Source organism: Natator depressus, chromosome 17 (assembly GCF_965152275.1).
Source record: "Natator depressus isolate rNatDep1 chromosome 17, rNatDep2.hap1, whole genome shotgun sequence".
In the NCBI taxonomy this organism is placed as follows: domain Eukaryota; kingdom Metazoa; phylum Chordata; order Testudines; family Cheloniidae; genus Natator; species Natator depressus.
The window spans coordinates 10,713,571-10,740,005 of record NC_134250.1 but is presented as its reverse complement, the minus strand read 5'-3'; the positions used below and the strand labels follow the sequence as shown (position 1 = coordinate 10,740,005).

The following is a 26,435-nucleotide window of genomic DNA, read 5'->3' as shown; positions in this document are numbered from 1 at the left end:
AAGTGCTCTTAACCAAAGGGGCAAAAAGTCATCACTTCTTGTTCATCTTAAAGTTTTATGGAGCTTACTATTGTAAAGAGACATGATGCCTGAAAATGGCACTGTGTGTTAGTAATGACCTTTGTGGTTTTTGTAAAGTAAATAATTCACAACATTAAAAAGAGAGAAATACCCAATTTGAGGCTGCTGGTTTGGCAAATCTATTTGAGGTCAACTCAGATCACAATAAGCAAGGGCACTCATTCATTGTTTTAACATTGAATTAAGGCACTGGCCATTTATAGCGTTTAAAATCTGACACTGAAGCTATCCATTCCAGCTGCTAAACGGCCAAGTACCCACTTCAGTCAAGCATGTGCGTAAAGCTAAGTTTAAAGTTCCATTGCATTCAATGGGACATAAGTACATGCTTAAATGGTTTGCTGAATTGGTCCCAAATTCTGTTCTCAAAGTAAATCAGGAGTAACTCTACTGAAGTTACACCAGTATAAATGAACAAAATTTGGCCCACGGTGTGTTGGTAACACACTTTTTCAAAATGAAAAATTGATCCAACTATATTAAGAGCGTCAGGTGATGGAAATTGGCCATAGCAATCAGTGGATGTATGCCAGTTACAATTTACAAAGTGAGGATCTGGCTTACATGGTTTAGCCATTCATTTACATTTGCTTTCCCATAGGGCCTGATTCTGATCTCATACACTGCTGTAAAGCAGGAGTAACTCCACAGTAGTTCATGGAAGTAAACCAGCATAAAATCACATAAGGGAGATCACAAGCAACCCTTGCAGGGTGCAGTTTAAGCCAAGTGCTTTATCAGTGCACATAAATCCTGGTACGCTTACAGGCACAAAATATGTTATTTATTGTGAACTTTGCAAAGACACGATTAAGCAACAAAATATACATTTTTGAACCTTTAGAATTAGTTTTTATACATAACAAATACAATATGCTACCATAGCAATAAATTAAATGTACATTATTTACACAAACATAGGTAACCAGAAACTCTACAAAGCATCACCTCTCTACAAAAAAATAATTTTTTTGTCAGATACATTTCATTAAGAATTTTTTTTTCTACACGGTTACCTCTCGTCACATTCTAATGTTTAGAAAACCCTTTGCAGGATTTTATACAGTACTACATTCATGACAAAAAAAAATTGAAAGCATGCTTTAAGATTTGGAAAAAAAAAGAAACCTTTAACTATTTAAAAATGAAACAGAATTTTGAACGTAAGCCCCATGAATCAAAGGTCTGAGGTGCTGAGCCCCCACAATGTCCATTGACTTAAATGGCAGTTGTATGTGCCTCTCACAATCAGGCCCAAAGATCACTGAAAAATCTTTGGCACAGCTCCTCAGCTGGGGTTAATGTGTCCATTTACACCAGCTCGCTGTTTGGCCCTTCATCGCTACATTAACCAAAGCCCTAGTTCAGAAAAGCAGTTAAATATTTGCTTAAGTACACCCCTGTTCAACAAAGCACTTTAAGGGCTCTGCTTTCTGTAGAGTTCAGTGAGACTTATGCAGGAAAGCACTTACGTACATGTAAGTTTGCGTACACAGCTGCAAACCAATCCCCTTCCTGCTATTGAGAGGCAGGACAAAATTCTCCATTCCATTCTGCACTTGAGATTTCCTGTCTGCAATGTGGGATTGATTGCATATGATATATTTGGGATGGGGTTTTCAGAGGCTCAGCAATTTAGGAGCACAAGCCCCACAGACTTTCAATTTGACTCCTGCTGTTAACTCCCTTAGGAACTTTTGAAAATCCCCCTCTTCTTCTCTGTCTACAGTCCCCAGTGCTCTCTGTGGAAGTTCCAGGCAGGTAACAAGTGCAGGATGTGCTGCAGATTAGAGAAGAGAACTTCTTGCCCTTAGGGCTCAAATAAGTGGTGGAAAAGTTAAAGCATAAAATAAAATGACCCCCAACTGGAAGACCAGGCCTTCGTTGAAGTCAGTGGAGCTATGCTGTTTTACACCAGCTGAGGATCTGGCCCAGAATGTCTTATTTGGAAATTAAATAAATATACAGTGTTTGCACTTCCATCATACCCATGTTAATACAGTAAAATCAGTGCAAGAAGGTAAGACAGACCCTAGAACACTGTCCCATAGAAATCTCTCTTTTTTGTGGACCATGTGAAGAATGACACAAATATCTTGTTTCTGCTTTCTGAATCCCCATTTTTCACTCACACTGGAAAAGTGCACTGTCTGAGAATTTAGTGTATTAACTAGAACTACTGAGGGTTTCCTCTAATGTAGTTCTTGTCATCCTAAAGCACTGTGCAATATATACTGATGTGTAGATGCCTCCTAGGTGTAGCACAGGAAGTGAAGAAGAATACTGTCCCTCCCTTAAAACTTCAAAGGAACGTAAGTAGACAAAGTAATTCTATGGGAATGTGGCTAGGACAGCAGCATTAAAACCCCTACTCTTGTAAAATGCTCCACAGGATCTTTAATGATCACAAGTGGTGAGGGGGGTAAAAAGTATCTAAGACTCATCAAGCTTAAACTCCGACATGTTTGGGTACTTTTGAAAACTTGACCTTAAGTCTCCATCTCCTCTGAAATTCTGTGGTATTGTGAAGATGAGTCCACTTTGCTGTATTTCTCTCACATATTTTCAAACTTTCCCATCGCCATTGCTTTGAATCCCATTCAAACAACTTTTACTGAAAGTCACAGTCTCTAATGAAATACCCCAAGATGACATGTCTTATGCCAAAAGATTTTACAGAGATCAGCACTTAAGCTAAAGGTGACTTCTGTAGAATCAAAGCAGCCCGTTGAAATACCAAAAAAAAAAAAAGCTACCAGGTGACATTTTGGTATATGGCTTCAGGAAATTGATCAAACACTATCTAAGTGAAAGAGTGAAGAAAATATGTAAAAGTTGCTGCCCTGGCACACAGATATGAGCTTTTAAAATGTTTTGAACCTGAGACATCTGTACCTATCTACACATACTGCTGCAAAACAGGACTTAAGAGACAGTGCTTTTTCCTTATTTAAACAAAATATTCATTTTTAATATTTAAATTCTATTCGGGGAAAATATTCTGAATTTTGGTTAATTGTTACTAGTATTTCATTCTGCAGAGAGCGGTACTTTTTAAAGAAAAACTTTCTGTTCTCAGAGAAAATAATCAATAAAATTTGTCTATTGCCCTTTACTTCATCTGCTGTTATAGTTACAAGCTCTTATATGGCGATTAGTTTTATTTTAAATTGGCAGACTATGCGTAGGCACCAGCAGCACCTGTACAAATTTAAGTATCTGTTTTAGTAAACCAATATGCAGTGTGCTACTGACCGAAAATGAACATTTGGTTCTTCAGACTGTGTGTTTGCCTCAACCAAAATTTCAGGCTCTTTCCGAAGGCCAGGCCAGCTTGTGTCCAAGTTACCATAGCACTTTGCCAGCATGGGGTTAGATCCTTCAAGGCTGTAGAGCCAGTGTAGTTCCTTTGAGTTTAATCAAACTATACTGAAGTGTACCAGCTGAGGATTTGCCTGTGGGAAGCACTCCCCCTGCTGTGGGCTGCTTGAAAATACGGTACCTCGCTTTGTTATGCTCACATGTATTTTAAACTTTCCTCTGTCACTTTATGGTTGTGATTGGTGGGGTGTCCAATTCTGCACTTAACATCCACAAATTAGACACCAGAGACCCATTTGGGACACTTCAGAGCCTCTTTGGTGCCAGAGGTTAGGGCATACATTTGAAGTTCAAAGTATGAAAATTTTCTTTCCAAATGCAAGTGATGCCCCACATTTAATGAGGCAGTGTTAGCGAATCAATTTAAGGAAAAAAATTGTTGTCATTTTACAGAGTGTGGAAACCTTCTTTTTAGAGTGCTAATAGAATGGGTCCCAAGCCCTCTCGTGGAAAGACTCCCTGTGACTTGAGTGGGCTTTGGATGGGCCCTCCAAAAGAAAAGAACAAAAAAAAGGAAGCTGGCTACATTTTATGGAAATTGATAGAGGTATTTAGAGTTCCTGATATCAAAATCAAAGTAGTTACTTGTACCCACCACCAGAAATGACATACAAGCTGTCACACACAGGAGGGGGAAAGGACCACAGAGTGCAATTAGCTCCACCAGTATTTCCATAGTAAATTATTTTCCCATAAAAGAAGCTTTAGCAACTCTTTGCCATAGAAATTACACTGTCTTTCCCCCCATTTTCTGGAGGAACAAGTCAGGTACTGAAAAGTCTTTCATGTGAAACTAAAATTGGAGATATGGGGTCCAATTCTCATACGGTGCAAGTCAGCATAGCTCCATTGAGGTCACTGGAGCATCACCTGCTGACCCCAGCTGAAGATCTGGCCCATAAAATTCAGTGGGTGCTTTTGAGATCTACTTAGTCAGAATCACCACTGCCCAGTTGTAGTTTAAGTCACTCTGTTTGGGGGCAGGGGGAAAGGTGTTTAAATTATATAAAGCACTTCCCCTCTCGCTGCAGTTCAGGTGCTGATAAAAATGAAAGTGCCTCTTCTTTGTTTCATTAAATGTCTCCAGTCGTACTACAGGAACCCATTAAATTAGCCAGGCTCTGAATCTCCCTTGCCTTAGCCACACAGTGCAAAGTAGCCAACCACCATAATTCCATTTTACCCTTTCATTGCACTAGAGTAAAAGGTGCAGGGCAATGGATGTACATTCAGACCCCTGGTGTTTGATTAAACTTCTACATTTGATTCTGTAGGAGCCCTCAGGTCCTGGCAGTTGAGTCTTGAAGGGTGGCAGGTGACCTAGGTGCTGTTCCTTAACAATGCCATGTACTACTGATGAGTTGACCTATGAGGGGGAAGTGAAATCACTTTCCATGAAGCATAAAGTGGAAGGAAAAATGGGGGGGGGGGGCCTGACTGTTTTCTCACAATACTGTAAATCTGTGGCATATTTATACAGCTTAAAAAATGTTCTCCAATGTTTTTGTCCCTTTTCTAATGGCAAACTTCCTTCGCTAATTGGGTGAGGTGCAGAATCTCTGGTGATGTCTCCCAAGAGCATTGTGTTGGTCATTCTGCAGGCTCTTGTATACTATCATGGCACCCATAAAAATACAAACCACACGGCTGCTGCCCAAGCAAAGGAGAACCTTGCTCAAGTACAAGCCCTGTTTGCAGAAATAAGCCATGCCCCAGGGTGATGTAGAATTATGGAGACTTAGAACAAGAGCTGGAGAGTTGTTGTGTGATTACGGGAGAGTGGCGTTTGCTCATTTGTCACACTCTATTCACGGGATGGGGTTTTTTTCCCTTCTTCCCAGCCCTGTTTTGACATTGCACAGCCGCTCCCCACAGAATGTGAATAATCCATTACACAGCAAAAGGATGAACTTCCTCTGAGTGGGTGGGTTACCCAGTCCTGCCAAGCGAGTTTACACAAACAAACAACAGAAGTCAGCTTGTAATTTGCTTGCTGGAGATAGATTTCAGCCAAGTGGATATTCTCCAGACCATATGTCCTCCTAAAGGGTGAGGGCCAAATTCTCTACTGTAAAATGGCGCAGCCTCCGTTGTTATTATTTCTAGAGTGGGAGTGCCTGGAGGTCGCATTATGCTTGGCACTGAACAAACCCATCATATGAGACAGTTCCTACCCCAACAAGGAGGAAGGGAACAGAGGCCGACAGAAATTACTGCTCAAGTTCACTCAAAGCGGCCAGGAATAAAACCCAGGGCCACATCCACTAGACCACAGTGCCTCTCGGAAGTCAATAGAGATCTACTGATTTACAGCAGCACTTGATTTTTCTCCAAAATCCCTTAACGGATCAGAGCAAAGTGAGGAGGAGGAGGAGGAAATCCCTCCTGTCCAAGCTGAGAGTCAAATAAATATATTTGAAAGAGCTTGTGCATGTCTCCTGACAAGCTCCCCCCACCCTTAAAAAAAAACAACCACCTGTTTTTCATTAGGCAACTAAAAATAAAGCACAGAGACATCCTGAAATGACAGAGAATGTCTGTCCTGCTTACTTTCTGGACAAGGAAAAACAGATGCTAGCTCAAATTGATAGACACAGAGTTGCAATAGGAAAAGGCCTATGGGAAACAGGATTGGTTACTGAATTGTCTTTTTCCAGTCAAAGATCTACAAGATGAACAACACTCATCTTAAGACAAATAGCTACAAGGCGCACACGAGGGTAACACATTTCAGAGCACCGAGCGAGAGGGTGAAGATGCATCTCCCGCTGCAATGCAAGAATGTGTTTTGTCAGACAAAATGGGAGTCGAGCAACTTGCTTACCACTCTGAAAAGACGGGTTCTTGTTAGACTACAGAAATTTCTGCTAGATGGCAGTTTCTTCTTGACTTCAAGGTACAGCTGAGCAGGTGAAGATCGCACAATGCAGCGTGGCAGTTGCTATTAGTGTAGCGAATACGGTTTCCCGTTTGATGGTGGAAGAGAAGAGTTTTTCCCTTTGTCATAACAGAAATAAACTGCAAAAAGAAAAAAAAGGCAAAAAGAGAGAATGAAAATGATAGAGGAGAAAATTCTCAAGAAAGGGTCAGCGACACTATGAATAAGACGTGCCACTTTCAGAGTTCCGCAAAGTACTATGAGGCTGTAAAAAACTTTCACCTGCAAGTGAAAGTATGGTCCAAGCCAACTGGAATCTTCAGCTGAGATCAGTGGGCTTTGGATCAGGCCCATATTATTTGCTGAAGGTTAGTGATAACTGTAAACATGAAAGGCCAGATTTTTCACAGGTGCTGAGCCACTCCATCTCCCTCTGAAGTCACAGAAGAGTTAGGATTAGCAGTGCTGCAAACTCTTAAGTATTGAAAACTCATGAGTCAGCATGCACAGAGCAGGAGATTGGCTTAAAAATGGCCTGGTTTTAAAAAATTATACATTTTGGGATACGTCTGGGGTTTGAGGCTGTTCACCACAACTGAGGGCTAGAAACTTTTTAATTGAATGAAAACTGAGGTTTTTGTGAAGTAACAGGACTCCAAGAGCTGGGGCTTAACAAAAAACACAACTATCACAAGACCTGCAATGAAACCACTAGAATTTCCAACATTGGCCTTGCAAGCTGCTCATCAGTATATTTCAACCTTGACTTGGAGGGGGCGACCCATAAGCCAGAAGAGTAGCCAGACGCAAACCTCCTCTGATGAAACAGAGTTGTTGCCAGTTCTGATGGAGGTATTTTCTGCTGTGGACACGTGTCTGTTTAGAACTAGACTGAGACCTCCCCCACCCCCCAAGTTATTCTAGCCATTAGCTGAAAAACTGCTAAGGGTTGCAAAACAATTCCCATTACAATTCCATGTTTTAAATGCTTGTAAAACATACCTGATGAGCTGAATAGTTCCATGCATGAGGTCTGCCCTGCCCAAATGTTCTTTTGGATTTTTTTTTTTTTTTTTTTGGCAAGCAGAATTGCGAGGGCAGGATGTTTGAGCAACTTATTCAGCCTGGTTTTTTTCCAGTTATGAGAATGAACAAAATGGATCCTTATTCTCACTGTAAAAATTCTAACCACTCCTTTAAAAAAAACCATGCAACAGCTAAAACCGTTGACCTTGCCACAGTGAAATCTATTAACTGGCCGAACAATCGCCCCATAAGGGAACTGATGGAAGCCCCACTGGGACTCTTAAAACTATGCTAGATAAAACCCAAGTAAATATACTATAACTGCACTGGCAGGGGAATGGACAAATCATCTTAGACCATATTACAAAACGCTTACCTTTTACAAGTTCATGTCGTCTGTTGCCTGCTAGTGACTCTATATAAAAGAAAAAAGCAGAACACAGATTTTTTTCATACAAATAAAGGGACAACTGTGTAAAAACCTTTTTACCCTGCTCCTCCTGTATTTCTTAACTTGATCTACAGTTGTCCCCAAGAGGCCTCCAGGATGGTCAGAAATTAAATTCACATTGCTAGTAACAGAATGGGTGAAAAAAATGCTGATGAAATTTTTACAAAGACAACTTCATCATCACAATTTTGAAGCATTTGGACCAGCTTTAACAGGTACCCTGCGGCTGTTGCCCAGGGACTGGCCATCAACAGACCACCTGCTTTTCCCAATCCTTTTTTCTGCCCTCCCCTTTCCTTTCCATAAAAGCAACATTGTACCCATTTTGCACAACTGAGCCACCCGACGCCAGAAGAAACCAAGAAGTCTAGTTGGGAATGCCATGCTTTGGTGACTGTCATTGGCATTTCCCGGGCTGGTGTGTGTCAATTAACATGGGCATGTATGATGCTGACTCTGGGAACCCATTGCAAGAGACTGTGCTAAGAGCACATTTAATTTAGTGTGGGGAGGGGGATGGGAGATGTGTGTGTACATGAGACCCCGTATCTTTTGTTATGGGGCTTATACAGAGAACCATGCTCATTCCTTGGCCTCAGACTGGAACTTCTCTCCTCAGGTTCTGTTGTGGAGCAACCAGTGAGTTGCCCCCTCTGTCAGTTTGGTGGTGGTGGTGGTTGCACAGTCTTCCCTCTCCGTGTGCTCATTTTCTTGTGGGCTGATGTGAGCTATACTACCAGAGTTAGACCCTTAGACATTGGTCTGCTAGAGCCACCTCGTGCTATGGCCTCCCACACTAGCTGTCCCTCCTACACCTGGCACGAAGGAGCACGTCAAGGTATCCCAGGGCATTGAACTGCTGCACCTGATTCTCCACAGGCGTAACGTTGTTTACAGACGTTAGAGTAGGACCCTGCTGCTGAGGATCAGGGAGCTGCAACTGGTTCCCAGTGGCTGCTATTCTCTATCCAAGCACAGCTCGGACATAGTGGACAATTGGAGCTATAACACGTTCAGTGTGTGAGACCATGCTTAGTACACTGTCTGGTTAAAATAACAGATACGTACCGTGCTGGAACTGGCATGGCTAAGCTTATCAAAGCGAAACTTTAGATTGGACCTTGGAGAGTTTCTGCTCTTTATATCTGTCAGGAAACAAAAAAAATCAATAAACCGATATTTGTTTAAGCTGTAATCTTGACTGCACCTAGACCAGCCCAACCAGTCAGTCAGTTGAATGGATTCCCATTGATTTTAACAATCATTTCATTCAGTCTTTCTAAAGATTTGGCAAAATCTCCACATTAAGCAATCATCCTGGATGGAGTAAACTGATGCTTAATTATATCCCATAATATTTCTGAGAGAAATGTCACCGAAATGACTACTAAATGACCCATCTAGGAAATGCATGGCACGGGTTGCAGTTTGCTAAGAGGACGAATATGAAATACAAATTTTAAACACAGAGAATGGCTGTTTTAATTTTGACAAAAGTAACTGGGACGAATGAGGAGGAGGGTGCATGGGTAGAGCTACAGAAATAAAGTTTCCACTTCATCCTTTTTTTACAGCTGTTCCCTGTTACTAATTTGTGAAGGTTAAATTGAGAGGGCTGGTAAGCCAAGAGCTAAGACTCTTAACTCATAACTTCCCATTTTGCACTTGTATCGTTTCTTCCCACACTCTTTATGGGGAATGAAATTTAAAACAGTGGTAGATCTATGTGTAAGGAGACTATGACGCTGAAGTCCCAAACTCCTTGCCTGAACCCACAAAACCTTCCAGCACAGAATGGTGGTATTGTCATTATTTTAATGAATTAACAAAGGTTCCCATTCTGCCCTTACTTATTGTGAGTAGTGCCTTATTTTTGCTAGTGGTTCTACTGAAATGAATGGAACTAACGGCAGAGTAAGCTTCAGCTCAAAATAAGCCTGGCAGAATCATGCCCAAAGGAAACTTCTTGGTTACTGGTTATGTTCCATGGAACCAGTGCTCTCATATGTAGGTTTCCAAGACTACTCTAGTTGCCAGTCCACTGAGAAGGAAACAAACCAACAACAAACAGCTACTGATACGCTTTAATTATAACAGCGAAATAAATTCCCTGTGCAGAATATAAACATAAAAAACACAAAGTCTGCTAAATGGATACCATGGTGACCAGGATGTGTCTGCAACATACCTTTCAAGCCAAGGTTTTAGAAAGAAGTTAGCATTTCATTCACTTTCCGAGGCTGCTTCTGCACAGGCCAATGAGGGTATGCCTACACTTCAGGTGGGAGAGAGCCTCCCACCCTGGGGCTTGAGCTAGTACGCTAAAAAGGGCCATATGGACATTGCAACTTGGGCTCTCAAACCTAAGGGAATGGATGGGTTTGACAGTCCAAGCCGCAATGTCCACACTGCTGTTTTTGGCACGCTAGCTCAATCCCCGTTAGCATGACTCTACCTGGGCTGGGAGGTGCTCTCTCACCTGCTGTGGAGACATATCCTGAAAGTGTAATACAATTGTTTATAGCGCTGTCAGGCTTCTGTGAATCAGAATGATTCATTCTATATAACTAATTTTTAAGGGACTGATCCAAAGCCCATTAGAGTCAATGGGACTTGAGCATGTGGCTGAATTCTTTACTGAATACGTATAGGATTGCTTATGTGCTTACAGTCAAGCACTTGGTAAAGTGCATCTGCTGAACTGGGGGGCCTGAAAAGACAACCATAAAAAGATGCCCATTGACTTCAATAGATTTTGGTTTGGGCCTCCTGGGCCCCACTCTGCAATCCTTAGTCATGCTGAGAGAGTCAAGCTAGCGGTCTCCATTTATTGACTTCAGTGGAACTATTTTCTAATGTGCATAAGGGTTGCCAAATCAAGCCCTAAGTAAGGGTCCAATTCTGCAACCCTCACACATCAAAGAGTACTTATTCATGTGAATTGGCCCGTTGATTTCAGTTGGACTTTAGTATGAGCAGGAGTTGAAGAATAGGGCTCTCGGTAACAGTGACTGGTGATAAAATATTCACTGGAGATTAATGGCTGGCTGGGGGGAGAGTGGCTGAAGTAATTTTGCTCATTATTTTGTGGGTTCTGTTTCAATGCACTGCCAGCAGCGCTATGACACAGCTGATACTAGGCCATATTTTTCTTCACACAAGATAGATAATTTCCCAGTGCTGCTGGGGCCCTGGAAAACAAAAGGCAACAGGTCCTGGGGAGATCAGTGGCGGCCTTTGCCGGCTTTGAAAAGAATGGGAAGACCAGTGCCATTCTGTTCCTCCATGCCAGTGCTGAATGGATTGTGGTGTTTCTAGGGGGTCCAAAGGCAACCTGTCTCCTGTGGGACAGTTTCTATCCAGAGACCAAAGAAACCCCAAAACAAACCCTACCAAAACATCCTCCACTGCACACACTTCTCTCTCTGGGGAGAGGATCAGAGAATAACCACCACCTGACGGATGTGTAGTCATGTTGCTTAATGCATTACTGGTGCTCAGGCACTATGGTGAAAGGACAGCATAAGAACCTTATTAGAAGACAACTGAAGTGGAGCCAGATACTTGGGTTTCGTTCCATGGGGGGCACTTAGTGAATTGACCTTCCTAGAGACATTTGTACATTTGCCCAACAGATACAAGTGTCTGTCCCATTCACGCTCCACCACCCCATCCTACACACCTGTGGGACTCCTGCTCATGATCACCGGTGTAGCAGCAGCTGCCATACTTGGATTCTCGTTGCTGGGAGAAGAGCCGTAGACAAACACGTCCTGTTTGAAAGGCGAGGCTGTGGATGGATGGCTGCCCTGTAGGCAGAGATTGAGCAAAGACCTTTTTATGGAGCGCTTTCGTTAGTGGCATTCTATTCCTATTGCACTGCATCTGTGCTCAGCAGCGGTTCCGGTCCAAGAAATAGCAAGGTTCTTGGGAAAGGTGATATTGATGGAGCAAAGCCGGCTGGTGCTTAGACTTGCACCTGTCTGTCTGTCCCCACCGGCTGCAATAAGGACTTTTGCACACTGTAGATTTAATTCCCCTCTTGCTTATGTATATCAAGTGTGAAGTCACTTGATATCAGTGGGGAGAGGACAAACCAATGCAAGTGAGATCAGATTCAGGCCCAATCCTGCAGCCTGAATTCCCTTGAGTAGTCCCATTAACCGCAATGTCAGGAAGGGCTGCAGGATTAGTTTTGTTTTTAATCAGTCTAATTAATGGAATCTTGTAAGCGCCTTTGAAAACATTAAGGAACAGCTGAGTCACATGACAGAACACACACTGTTACCACCACGCAGCCACTGATGCTACCTCATCATGGCAGCAAGGCCCCTAGGACTGGGAACATGCAGGAATGATCCGAGTCAGGAGACTTCATTATATGCTTGGCTCTGCCACAGGTTCACCATGTGACATCTGAAAAATCACTTCACTTCCCTGTGCCTCAGTTCCCCCCCATCAACAACATGAAGGGAATGATACATCTAGGCACTTAGCCACCGTGGTGATGAGTACAATGTAAATGCGGAGGGAGAGAGAAGACCCACAGCTATAGCTTGATTAGACTTCCACTGTAAATGTCATTACCGGCAAGATTTCTAGTTCTAGCTGCAACCTGCCATCAGTTGAAGTGCATGCAGGCAGGGTTCACTATTCCAGTACCCACACTGGCCTAGCCCAGGTGTGTCTACACTAGCTGCAATCACACCCCATGACTGCAGTGTAGACATACCCTTTGTTGTGGCTCATCGTTTTACTGCACTGGGGACCAGTGGACTCAGTCCTGAAGTTAGGGTGAGAACTACTATAGAATTTTAATTAATTCAGATGATGGAAACTCATTCAAAACAGTGATGGCGAAAGATAAATAAAAGCACTGCAGTAAGATCAATGACATGAGGCTGTTTAGATAAAGGTACAACTATGTATAGCTATTACGGGTCTAATTCTGAACTTACACCAGTGTAAATCAGGTGTAACTCAATTGGAGTCAATGGACTTAGACAAGCATAAGCAGGATCAGAAGCAGGCCCTACTGTATACAAGTGTGGTGGTATTCAATGCCTACCACGCTGTCGTATTCTTCCAAGGTTTCGCTCTCCCCTGCCGTGCTGCCGAAGCTGCTGGTACTTGATGAAGAGCGGGAGATGTTTGATCTTCCATTCTCTTTCAATTTAATAAATGGCCTAGCAAGCGAACAAGAAGAAAACAGATGATTACAGCATAGACAGCTTCATGCTGAAGGCTAGTGGGAGATGTTTAGCCTTGATTCAATTCCTTGACCGCAACGGAATTACAGCAGGGATTAGTTTGGCCTGGCATTTTTAAATCTATACATAATCATTAAAAAAAAACCATGAAGTTAAATGACTGGTGTATAAGACTAACAGAAACAAATGGCCCATGTTAATTCCCTAAATGCTAACCAGAACACTAAATATTTCTATTGATTTCCCTTCTGTTTTCCACAGATTCCTATTAGCCTCATCTTTTAGATATTCTGCAGTTAACAGTCCTATACAATGCTTTTATTGCACTGCTCTGGTGTTTTGGACAATATCTTCAAAATACTGGTTATTGTTTTTTTTATTAAGAGGGTTCCTGAGAGAATTATAGGTATTTTCACACAAGCAAGGGAGATGCCTGCTTTCGTTGCTTTTCCCTTAATACCAAATCTTATTTGAAGAAAGATACATTGGTAAGTTTGCTGTAAGTGAGTCATATAACAACTTCACTTTCCTCCCGTTTGGTTGTCTGTAGGCTCCTTACTGAACTGCATTGATATGAATTCCAGCATAAAGGACAACTATGCTCCAACAACTCCAGCCTTTTCTATTTACCTTTCTTTGTTAGGGCATATTTCAGGAGAGCTAGGGTTAGATGAGGTTTCAGATTTCATGTCTTGAGAAGAATGTCCCCCGTCTGGTGTCTTCTGTGTTCCTGAGACACTGTCACTGAGGGGCAAAGAACAGATTGGACGGATTGTACAAGAGACAAGAAAGAGTTGGCCAAATTCTGCTCCCTATTAGGCCAATGTAAATCCATCAAGCAACCATTGCTGACTCAGGACCAGTGTCTGACATGAAACCCACTTGTAAGCTATCCAGGATCCTGGCATCTGACTTGTGGCAGAGGAGATGTTTGCTATCTTTCTTAGAAAAGGACAACAGTATGCAAAGTCTCTAGCATCAAACAATAGTTTCTATAGTGCTGGCCAAACCGATGCATGGTTTAGGTGGGTGAAGGAGTCTCCTCTTCAAAGGAGGTGTCCGCTGGCAGGGGCCCCAGGTAACAATCACCCAAAAACTTTAGGGAAGTTCGGATCCTAACCTAAACTTTGGGTCTGGACCTTCTTTCTAGAATGGGCTGAGTCTACATCTTAGATCCAAACCCTCTTGAACTTTGCATAAGTTTTGATCAAAATCTGACCCACCTGAGTCTCTGTGTTCTATAGTACAAATAGAATCATATTAAAAAACCTGACCCTAGCTTTAATCAGGCCAGCCCCGGGCCTGGAGTCATTCTAATCTAAGCCCATCTGTGTACAGTGCTTGTCATATCACTCACTCTGGCACAGAGACCAGTGTAGATTTACAGCCTAAATACCCTTTTTAAGCAATAGCATTCATGTCACTTCCCCCTCTTCAGGAATCTCTCTCAAGCAAGTTTTTTTGTTTGTTTTACTTTTAGCCAAACTTTGACATCTCGCCTTTAACCAGATGAACAACAGTAACGTTCCTTTTAGGACTAGCTAGGTGTAGAGATCCATGGAGAAGGCAGGATGCCCTTGCAATCTAAGGCCTTGTCTTGACTAGGAAAAAAGGTCAGGGATGACGTTGTGTTAGCCAACATCTGTTGGCTACCACAACCTCATCCATGACTTTGCCCCTGGTATAGGCAAAGATTAACACTTAGCTTGATGTGGTCAACCAATGAGGGGAACCTAGGGTCAGCCCTGATCACCTAACATGAGTTAAAAAGTGTGTATGCTAAGGGCAAAGTCATGGTGTGGTTACATGATAACAAGCATGTTCTCTTTTCCTAGTCAAGACAAGGCCTCAGACAAAACAATTACTACTGCTGCACTTCAGTGCTTACCATCTCGTCCTGCTTTCTGATTGGCTTTCTGATCCAGTGTGCAGGCGGGGGAACAACCCCGACCGTCGCTTAATAGGACTCCTTGACTGGTTCTTGGCTGTTGCTGCAGCTACAGGAGGCTGAAAAACAAAATGTTCCAATTTAAAATAAAACAAAAATATTCCTCTCCAGGATCTTCCTCTGCTCAGAGCCAAGATGGAAATTACTCCAGACACTTATTTCCGGCTGTGCATTTTTCCCTCAGGGTGACGATCTACAGCCTATTTAATGCCACTCCCAAAACAGATAAAAACATCTGGGAAGACAATCTGAAAGTTATAATTCCCCCAAAGGCAACGGAATCAAATTTGGTCCAAAACAAGCAAAAGCATCTCAATCCGCCACACAGATCTTATCCTCATCCTTATTACGCACAACTGTCGAGAAAATCGCCACATAATGTCTTACACCAGCCTTGCAAACAAAGTTCACATTCATTAATACACCTTTTCTAGGGATATTTGTGCCCACAGAGTTTTAGGTAGATGTATAGTTTGGATAACCAAAGATTGAAAGAGGACAGCATTGCTCAATGATAAAGGATTTGAAGCACATAGAAGGGAGAGGAGTTGTTTAGGATGGTTCAAGGGGTATAACAAAGACTGATCGGGTGACAGAAAAGGAAAATTAGGTCTGAGTAAGGCGAAAAAATCCTAATGAGGATGGGCCAGACTGACAAAGATATTTAGGCATCTAAATACATAGATAGGTGCCGGCGGGGTGGGGGGAGGTTACTAAAGCACCTGTGCGAGTTAGGCACCTCATTCCACTCACTATCATTACACTATCAATGGGAGTTAGGCACCTACCATTTGTAAATCTGCACCAATATCGGTAAGATTTTGGAACAGTCTCCCCAAGAGAGTGGTGGAAGCCCTGTCACTTGAGATATTTAAAGCTGAACTGATTACAACACTAGGAAATATACATATGATTATGGCATCACCTACAAGCCCTGACTAAGACCAGGATCCCAGCATACCAGGCGCTACACAATCATATATTAAGTAACAGTCCCTGCTCCAAGGAGTTTACAATCTCATTAGACAAGATGGACAAAGGGTGGGGGGGATAAATAAAGGCACAGAGCGGTGAATAGGTTAATAGGTCACACAATAGGTTAATGGCAGAGCTAGGGATAGCCCCCAAGCCTCTCATCACCCGATCCAGGGCTTTATCCACACTAGAGCATACTTCCATATACTGCAGAGAAAAGTACTGTGTGGGAAAGGAAGGATAGACTAGGTAGTCCAATATGGCTTTTCTCACCGCTTGCTCCTCTGATCTCTAAAAAGTGATGGTCTCACAGCAGATGTGCTGTACTCACCGAGAAGGTGGTCTTTGTTATTTCGCCACTGTTGTGGGTGATTCCTCCACTCAGGCTCCCTGGGATCCCTCCACTGTGATGTTTCTTCTGACTCCCCACCATGGTTTCCATTGAATGGCTGCGGACTCGAATGGCTCTCTGTCGACAAGTTAACAGGAACAGGGAACAATCCCTTGTTATGAGGCCAGAATACTATTTCCTTGCACTAACTACCCCTTTGCATCTCCACGGGATGTTGTCATAGTTTAGAAAATCAGAGTCAGGAGCTTCTGAAACCCAGAGTTGAATCTGTGAACACAGGTATCCACTCTGGGAACCTGAGTCTTATCCTAGGATAAAGCCGCAGTACCACCACGTGACCTGCAAGTGCAATGAAATTGACCAGCGTATCTCGAATGTCGACGGCTGAGTCCATACAATGAATGGCTCACAAAGGGTTAAAATTCACACGGTGTCCGCACCGACTAAGTCCTCAACACAGAATTTAGGTGGGTCATGGGCCTCATGAATCACCCCAAATGGCATAAAGGCTTTTGCACCCACAACCAACCAAAGAAATCCTTCAGGCGATGGATTATCATGGTCACTTTCGCCCACAAGCCAAGTTCCACTAGACAACAAGAAAAGGACAAGCCAGTTCATTAAATAGTCTTTTCTCATGTATGCCAGTGTTCCTCAACTGGTGGGTTACAACAGGCAATCGGGAGAGTGGCAAGTCACAGAGAATTGTATTACACTGTAAAGCAAAGAAAATCTCCCTCGCTTCCTGCAATACCCTCCCCCCTTCAAATATTCTCTGTCACCCTCTCAAAACACACCAAATTATATGGAGTGGGGTCACTGATATGCTTTTTTACTCTAACTTTCATAATAAATTTCAGAGGGTTGCAGATCCTTTGAATAAGGGCTTGCCGACCTCAAAAGGTTGGAAACAGTAAGATAGGTTGCACCGCAGTTAGCTACCTAGCCCGTAGTAGAGGACACCTATATGACAAGCCATACAGCAAACATGACAGATGTTTTCCTCTTACTCTCTTAATGAGTTTTATGCACACAGTTTATGGACTGAGGACACATCATTGTCTAGCATGTGTCTCTGACAGGTAAGCGTTGGCAGTGAGTGGGACAGCCAGAAGTAAAACCGGAGAGTCATGGCTGATAGTCTCCTGGCAGGGAAAGAACCCAGAAATCCTGCTTCCCAGGCCCTGCTCTAACCATTAGACCACACTCCCCCCGAGAACCCGCAACAGAAACAATGACTTCTAGGAGCTGGGCACTGAGGTGTCTCTGGAATTCCCACTCGGTGTGTATCTGCATCCTTAACAGTTTTAAATACCATTTAAAAACCAGCCCTTGGGCCTCAGTGAAAAGGAAATATTATATGTGCCAGTCTCTGCCCTTTACTTTGATCTAGAAATAGTATAACCCCAGGGTGCCATGCACCCAGTCACAGCAGCTATGCTCAAATACATTTGTTAGTCTCTAAGATGCCACAAGTCCTCCTGTTCTTTTTGCAGATACAGACTAACACGGCTGCTACTCTGAAAACTGGCTGATGTGACTTTGTTTTTTAAACCAGTAGGTGTCAGCTCAGCCTAAAGAAATGACTATGATGGTAAACTGTCAAGACAGTTTAACCCAGTACCCCTCACTTCCTGTAATCAAAATCAAGACAAAACATAAATCCATAATGTTTGGTTTATTATGACTGATGAATGTATATATTAACAATACTTGAAAATAAAATTAATTCTTGTAACTGACCGGTATCTTTACTATCCATAACAAATGTTCTCCAGGTACTGTATGTACATTCAAATAAAGTGCTTTCTCAATTCATGTATTGTATTGGCTCTCCCTGTCAACAAAATACTAGCATTTCTTCCTGGCATTTATTTAGGAGTCATAAATATTATGGCCTGGACCTTGCAAAGACTCACACACATACAAACTTAGCTTTGTGAATAATCCCGCTGACTTCTGTGGGACGACTCACTTTAAAGTTAAGCATGTGATTAATACTCTGCAGGATTCGGGCTGGGGAAAAAAGGTCTATTGACATGGCCTATTCTTCTGTGAATTGGTGATAGATTACCATGCTTAATTCTCTGTACATCAGGTTGAAAATGAGCCCACTTTATCTCAGCTAATAATGAATATTTATAACCCACAACTCCTCGAAATAAACATGTTACACTTTAAAATCCGACTTCTGCCTGGTGCATTTTTCACACTTGCGACTTTAATTCTAACAGGACAGATCCCCATGTCCGAACTTGCATTTGTGCTGCTTGGTTTGTACTGAAACGGAAGGTGTCCCACAGTGATCTGGGTCTTCAAGCAAGGTTCCAGTTCCAGCTCTGTCCTGTGCCTGGCTTCCTCTCTGCTCCTTAGCCCACACCAGGGCCTGCTGGGCGTGGACAAGGACATGAAAGCCAACCAGGGTGAAGTCGGAGCTGGAGAGAACAGCAGGCTGTCGGTGGGCTCCCGAGCAAGAAGGTGAGCAGCCTCTAGAAAGGACCTGCACTGGGTTCACAGGTGAGAGGGAGCTAGGAAAGGTGCCTGAGACAGGGCCGGGAAAAGCAGCCTGAAAGGCAGGCTGGCAGGAGAGCCAAGGTAAGGAGTAGCTCCTGGGGGTGGTGAGTGATGTGAACTGTTGCAATGGGAGTGGCTGCTTCTCTACATGGACCCAAAGCCTGGAGACTCAGGAAGAGGGACACACCAAAGACTTTTAGGTGCCTAACTTCCATTGAAATCACCTGAATACGCCTAACTCCCATGGATTTCAATAGGAGTTAGCCACCTCAATGCTTTTCCGGATTTGGGTCCAAGCTCCTTTATACCTCAGCTACGCCGCCTGGCCATGAAGAGCTGAAATTGGGAATTGTTTGAAATTCTGGGGCGTATGTGAAAGGATTAATTTGCTTTAGCCAGGAAGCAGAGGACATTGGCTTTGTGGAGAGGGGCTAAAAGCACTCAGACACCAAATCACTGAAGCCCCCAAACAGAGGCCACTACAGCACCTCCTGAGCAGCCGGAAAGCAGGCCTGGGACAGGAGGCAAATAGAAATGAACACATGTAATTTCTTTCCACCCTCCCTTCTCCGCCAAACCACTTTATTTACCATTTCTCCTCTCATTTTATATTTACACTGGAAACACACTGTGAAGGAAATAAGCTATCAGGCAGATCAGCAGTGCTGTCCAAAGGTAACAAGGCAAACGCAAAGTTATTCTGGCAGCTGAATTCATCACATGCACTGGGAGACCCTGAAATGCCAAAAGAGCAATAAAGTCCACTTTCTTATAAGCAAAAATCTCATGTAACATGAATATCTCAAAATCTCTTGAAATAGATGTGTCTAACGAATGTGTGGTTTTCGTGATGTTCTGAATAACTTTTAGGGGGTCTACAGTAAAGTATTGCTGATTTTGTTCTGGAGAGTGAATCTAATGGACATGATCTGTGCAGGAGGCAGATAACAGGATTAAAGGGTTGCTCAGCATTTTTGACTTACAGTATTCTGCATGAGTAATAAGGTTTAGCACTTGTACAGCTCTTCACATCTTCTAAACACAGTACAATGATTATCTGATGAAACCTCATCTACACTTAGGAGATAGGCAAGGAAGTATTATTACGGATGGGGAAAATAAGACCCAGTCTAATTCTGATTTCAGCAACAACTTTGGTGGAGTTATGCCAGCGTAAAATTGGTGTGAAATCAGAATCCAGCACCCAGAGGGGTTGTGGCCAAAAGTTTCAAAACTGTCCATTAATTTCGTGCGTCTTAATTTCTGGGTGACAAGGTGGGTGAGGTAATATTTTTAATAGGACCCACTTCTGCTGCTGAGTTTCAAGCTTACAGAGAGCTCTTCTTGAGGTCTGGGAAAGGTATTCAGCGTGTCACAGCTAAATACAAGGTGGAACAGATTGTTTAGTATAAATAGTTAACACGTATTTCAAGGGACCATTCAAGGTGAAGTGGTCCATTAACACCTCTCTAGTCATAGGGAGGAGAGGGAAAAAAGCACTGGGGAAAGGAGGGAGGTTAGTGGGTTATATAGATTGTTGCAATAAGCCATAAATCCAATGTCTCTATTCAGTCTGTGATTTTTAGTGTCTAGCAAAGTTATGAATTTAGGCTCCCAGGCTCCTCTTTTGTAGGTGTTGTGCAGGTTTCCTTTGAGAAGGAGGACAAAGATCAGATATAGTGTGATTGCTCTGTGAAGTGTTCTGGGTGCCCAACATGAGACACCGACATGTCTGTTAGCCTGATTACGACCCCGCTTTATATCATTTTTACATCTGGTGTAATTCTACTGCTCATGTATGCTGGGTACATGAAATCTGCTTTGCCCTCGTGTAAATCAGGCATAGCTCCACTGTAGTCGAAAGAGTTACACAAGTGTAAAAACAGCACAACTGAGATTAAAATTAGGCCCAAATTTCCTAACCTGAACATTTTAAAGAGGTGAGCTGGAAGGACCACTGTCACATGCCATAATTCCGTAGTCTCCGGTAGCCATTATTGCTTACTTTGCCATACCAACAAAAAAATTTCGAGTACAAACAGGTTGAAGAAACACACCTAAAAGTCTAAAACCTCAGGCAGTGAAAGCTGTTTGAAGAGCCTGAAAATCACAGACTAGCCTGGGAGCAGCTACATATGGTTTCGCTTTCATCTTCCTCTCTCCTTTTCCTCTCCCTCAGAAGCTGCTAGAAACAGGGTTGTGGCCTTCAGGAAATGAGCCGTAGCAACGAGGGAGATGAATAAAAGTTCCGGGATATCAGCTCAGCCCTGTTCAGCAAGCCATATGTTTCTGAACAGCAACCAGGAAAACATCCAGCTTCCAGATATCCCACAGGACGTGCTGGGGGCTGGAGAGAGACTCTCTGTGTTTTATTAGAACAACCCAGCCAGTGGCTGGAATCAGATTGTCAGCTGTGTGACCTACTGACTCGGCCATTTGGCAGCCTCCACTTGCTTTGGGTACCCGCTTGGCAGCTTTCTGCTACAAATACAATACTCTCCCCACCCAGGCCTGCCTGCATTCTCTGTGCCACAGTAATGGCAAGACTGGCACATAGAGACACGGCTAGACCAACTAACAAAGAAAGGATTTTTGGATAAACAGCCTGAGTTTAACCTGATTTAGGACCTTCTTTCTGATCCATCAAACAGACAAGACCTGCTGTCCAAGGGACAGCCCCAATCCTTGCAGAAGGGTTGGAAGGACTGACACCTGCCAGAGCTTGAAGATGGAGTTGGGGTAAGCTATGTAGCATGCATGTAGGTTCTTTTATTATTGTTAATATGTTTTCTCTGTAATGCTTTTATCTTAAGAACAAATGCGCTTGCTTAGAAAGAGCTGTGTGGGAACTCAAAACTGTTGGCAATTAACGCTGTTCATAACCTCTGGAGAGGAAGCAGAGATGCTGGCCTTTTAGGCAGTCTGAGGCTATCACAATGCAGGCAGGCAGGGAACTGTGAAGCCTGGAAAAATCCCAGTCAGGAGGGAGGGAAATGTGGGTGTCTGAAGAGCCGGGAACCTAGAGCGGGTGCCTTTGAGGGGGAATACAGGTGCACTTGTCTTGGAACTATGACACTATCTTATTCTGTAGTGCTTCTAACGTTGTGTTTTACTGCTTGTGAACAATGTCTATCTTCTGGACTCTGGCCAGGTCTACACCTTCACTGGCATAGTATGTCAGCCAGGGGTGTGATGAGACGTGATCCCTGACAGACATAGCTGTGCTGGCAAAAACCCCTAGTTTAGACTCTTATTTACTCGGGGAGGCTGGAATAAACGATATCAACAAAAGCACAGGTTTGCCAGCATGAGCTGCGTCCACACTAGCAGTGTTTTGCCGGAAGAGTTTACAGGTATAGCTGTACCGGTGACGCCTGGCTTCATGTTTACACATACAAACACTTCCTGCCACGCTTTCTTTTCTTTCACTGTGGAGCTTGTCCAAGAGCTAGCACTCTTTTTAGACAGCCTCCTTTCTTTAGGGACTCCCCAAAGCGCTGAGTACATTTCTGTTCCACCATGGTTAGGAATCCAGCTCTGCCAGGCAATGAATCCCTTGAGGGGTCACTGTATTCTCTTCCCTCGCTTTTCTTTAGACTTTTGCATTTTCTCCTTCCCCCATTCTCCCCTTAGGCATTTATACCAGACTCGTCGCTGGGGTATCTGAAGCCCCTTTCCAACTCTCGTCTCCAAATATACCCATCTCTCATCTTGTTTCCTATATTAAAAACAGCAACCACCACCTGTTAGTCCTGTTGTCAGGCCACCCGTTTACTTCACCAGCTCAGAAGCATCATCTTAGGAAGTGTCTCCTCTCTCAGCACAATGACTAGCTTCTGAGCAGAGACACAGCCCAGCAGCATATGGCAATGTGGTGAAAGCATCTGCTGACAAAAGCAGTCCTGAAGGTTGGGGAGCAGCCTATGAGACATCTCTTGCAGCTAGTAAGGCCACAAGGGGCATTTGTCACAGAGGTCTGAGCGTTCGCCCTGAGTACTACCGGCATGATTTCAAGAGGGCGTGAACAGTAATGGACAGTGGCAGGTGAAGGAATTATCAAATGCTCTGGAGGAGGGATTCCTTGATCCAGGCCCTGATCCAGCAAAACACTTAAGCGTGTGCTTAATTTTAAGCATGTGAGCATTCCCACTGACTTCCATTGAGTTATTCATGTGTTTTAAGTTAAGCATGTTCTAAAAGTACTTGGCTGGATTGGGACCTTTTGCAAAAAGCTCTTCTACCTGATCCCCAGGTCTTGCTTTGAAGCCAAACCCCTTTTCCCAAAAGCCACTCTTGGGATCAGCTTGGGTTCCCTGATCTTTCGTTACTCTGGGGTTCACTGGGCCATAGCCCGACCTATCTACAGCCATATGTAAGAGGATTTTCTTTACCTTAAATGATTCCAAGAAACCTCCATGACCTCCATTCTCAAGCTTATCTTCCTCTGGCCCCAGCCCTAACATTGCCTGTGTGTGTGTATGGAGCTCATCATGGAGATTGTCCAGCAATGCAGCTCGTGTCCGGTCCTGAAAGAGTAAAAAGGGACATAGTTCGTGGTGTGTGAATTGGTTTGACAGCCTCTTGGTGCAGAGGAACAAGGTAACATGGGTGCAACAATGGCTCCGTGGGGTCGAAACAATCTTCTCAGTCCAGGACATTCAGGCAATCAGCCTCTTATTGCAACAGCATGAGAATGTGACTACAAATTGCCTAGACAGCAAAATACAGTGGCTCTTCCATTGATTGCCTTGATGTGCAGATCCAGCTCAATAATAAAGTCTAGGTCAAATAGATTTTGGAGGACATTCATAGACATTAATACAGTAGCACAGCATGTAACCCCTCTGCCTTCCTGACAGAGGATGCAGGACCAGCTTCTATTGTCACCCAGACAACGTGGTCCAAATTGGGGCCCACACTGCATTATGTCATGGCAGCGGAGAACTGAGGGACACACATTCGGCCATATAAAAAAAGATGCGGGGAGGGGTGACAGGTTGTGAACGTGTGAGACTTGTACCACATAGAAGGTAAAAGTTGGGGGGGACATGTTCCCATCATCCCCCACACCAGTGGTCTGCACCTATGCAGAGGGTCACTTTCAAAATTTCCCTTAATTAAGGAGGTACTTGGTGAGGGATGAGGTTCTACTTCCCTAAGGAAAATTTTGACCTAGAAATTGCACTGGGGACATGGCAGCTGAGAAAGATGAATAGGTAAGAACTTCCTCCATTCATACACCAGTTGCTTCTAGCCTTACTCTGTCTTTGTGACTGGCCCAAAAGAGAGGACAGTGGTGTGGGAGAGATTGGGGAAGAGGCAGGAGAAAGACAGAGAGAAAATATTTACTCTCCTTACCTCCAGCTTTGCAAACTTGTCAGATTTGCAGCAAGCATTTTCAGCATTGATGAGTTTGGTAAGCAGGAACTCCCTGAACTCTGTGTTCTAGAAAGGGAGAAGTGAAGCAAGGTTGGTAAATCAAAACCATTTAAATACTCTTAGCTAAACCATCCATAATCCTCCATGCCAGCAAATACATCTCAACACGTCACATCCTGGACACTTCAGCATTAGTGACATGTTACAAATCCATTGCAAAGGTCCATCCTGCTTTACTTTTTTCCCCTGTATTTGATCAGAGACCTAACCAAATGAGCATTCCTTCCAGCATGGATGAAGACAAAGTGGGGAGGAGGTATCTAATAATAACCACCCTCTTAAAGGAACAGCCACAATTTCTTTAGGGAGTTCAAGTGGAAGGATCAGAACACCTTGGTCTCATCTGAAAGAAAACACCTTCAGCACTGCAGTGTGGCCTAGTAGATAGAGCACTGGGTTAGACCTCAGGAGCCATGGATTCTAGTCCTGGCTCTGCCGCTGGTTTCCTGAGTGATCTTGAGCAAATCACTTTACCTCTTTGTGCCTCAGTTTTCCCATCTGGAAACTGGGGACAATGATACTGATCTACTTTGTAAAGCGCTTTGAGATTTACTGATGAAAAGTGATATATAAGAGCTAGGCATTATTAATAGTATGCTGGGCATTAGTTCATTCAAGACTCAGAGGGAAGAGTGCAAAGTGCATCACCTCTTGACTAAACACAAGCATTCATTTTATTTTCAAAAGGATGTGCGACTGGACGGAAATTCACCACTGTGCAGGGGGTCAGTACAAGGTCCATACATGCAATTAAATCCAATTTAACCCCTATTTTGAAGGCTTAAATGGATCCCTTGTGCCTTGTGCTGATCTTCTACACAGAGACTAATTTCACTGTCAATTTAGTTGCACACACACACACACACACACACACACACACACACACACACACACACACACAGCCTTTATATTAAGAGTTTCCTTAAATATAGGATATGCTCATGTAAAAAAAATATTTTAAATATGTGTCTGGTTTTATGTACACAGAGATACTGCTATAGTGTGGGATACATTATAGATCATATTTAATTAGGAAATTAAACATACAGTACATCTAAATTAATTTGTTTTTCTTTATAACAATATTTGTGGGTGAGTTCATGTCTCATGACAATGAAGGTTAAATAGCAATGACTAGAGCAGGCCCTGGTTCAAGCTGCTCCAAACAGCTCTGCCAATGCACTTTCTTCCATCCTAACCCTCCAACAGCTGCAGAATTCTGCTCCTTGGCATCTTTTGTACAGAGAATTGTGCCAAATTATGTGTTGGCTTGTACTACATTGAGAAGCTCCCATCAAGTAATTTTCATTTGCAACTCAGGATTTTGCCCAGATCCTTAGAGGTCAAAGGTTAATAATTCACTGTTCCACTGAATTGCCTAGATCCAGCACCTGTATCAGCCAAATCAGCTAGTACAACTCAGCATCGTTTCGCTCACTGATCAATCTATACCAGCTGAGGATCTGGCCCTATAGTTTTACTCTAGCTCTAACCTCAATCCTACTATATTTTACGTAATAAACAGGTGCATTCTGAGACAATTTGGGTAGATATTGTTTTTTTAAAAACCTACTTCGTTGTGCTTTCCATTTCTTACTTTTTGAAATACTGGTGGGCTTGGCAGAGAAGGACCAAACGAAGGGACATCTTCCCGGGCAGTGACCGACACCTATTAGAACCAAAAGAAAGCAAGAATATATGAGTTACCTGAGCGCACAGGTGCAGCAACAACATATCAGCAATGCCCAAAGTATTCATTTCTCTTGAAGTACCTCGGCAGCAATCCAGGCAAGGCTGCTAGCAAGAGTCCTTATAACACAGAGGTGCTCCAAGGCATACCTTCATTAAATGCATTGTATCCGTTTACAGCTCAGCCTATGCAAGAGGCACAAGGCTACAATGGAGAGAAGCAGAATGGTGGGGAGTCAGGAGACCTGGGTCCTGTGCCCAGCTCTGCCCTGATCTGCTGTGTGAACATGGGCAAGCCTCTCTGCCTTTTTCGCCCTTATCTCTTTAGCCTGTAAACTCTTTGGGGTCAGGGTAAGCTCTTACACTGTGGGTATGTGCTATGCCTGCCATAACAGGACTCTGGTTCTCAACAGCAAGCCTCTAGGTGCCGCTGTAATACAAATCATACACAGTAATAAACTCCTCTTACAAAGAAGCAGAAGTCAAATCTC

The 26,435-nt window shown here is 43.3% G+C and overlaps 1 protein-coding gene across 10 annotated transcripts in view; it reads right to left on the bottom strand.

Moving 5' to 3' along the window:
* Positions 1 to 877: 877 nt before the first annotated feature.
* Positions 878 to 26,435, bottom strand: part of RAP1GAP2 (RAP1 GTPase activating protein 2) — a 252,831-nt gene continuing 227,273 nt past the window's right edge. For 4 of the 10 annotated variants that reach the window (XM_074974531.1, XM_074974533.1, XM_074974535.1 and 1 more), the window contains 11 exons: positions 25,853 to 25,924; positions 24,175 to 24,261; positions 23,208 to 23,342; positions 16,282 to 16,419; positions 14,916 to 15,034; positions 13,658 to 13,771; positions 12,886 to 13,003; positions 11,500 to 11,626; positions 8,886 to 8,962; positions 7,743 to 7,781; positions 878 to 6,480 (listed from right to left, as the gene is read on the bottom strand). In XM_074974531.1, the coding sequence (XP_074830632.1) occupies positions 7,773 to 7,781; positions 8,886 to 8,962; positions 11,500 to 11,626; positions 12,886 to 13,003; positions 13,658 to 13,771; positions 14,916 to 15,034; positions 16,282 to 16,419; positions 23,208 to 23,342; positions 24,175 to 24,261; positions 25,853 to 25,924 (996 nt within the window). In that variant the 3' untranslated portion in view covers positions 878 to 6,480; positions 7,743 to 7,772. The remainder of the gene's footprint in view (positions 6,481 to 7,742; positions 7,782 to 8,885; positions 8,963 to 11,499; positions 11,627 to 12,885; positions 13,004 to 13,657; positions 13,772 to 14,915; positions 15,035 to 16,281; positions 16,420 to 23,207; positions 23,343 to 24,174; positions 24,262 to 25,852; positions 25,925 to 26,435) is intronic. The other 6 variants (XM_074974541.1, XM_074974536.1, XM_074974537.1 and 3 more) reach the window with 2 other exon arrangements.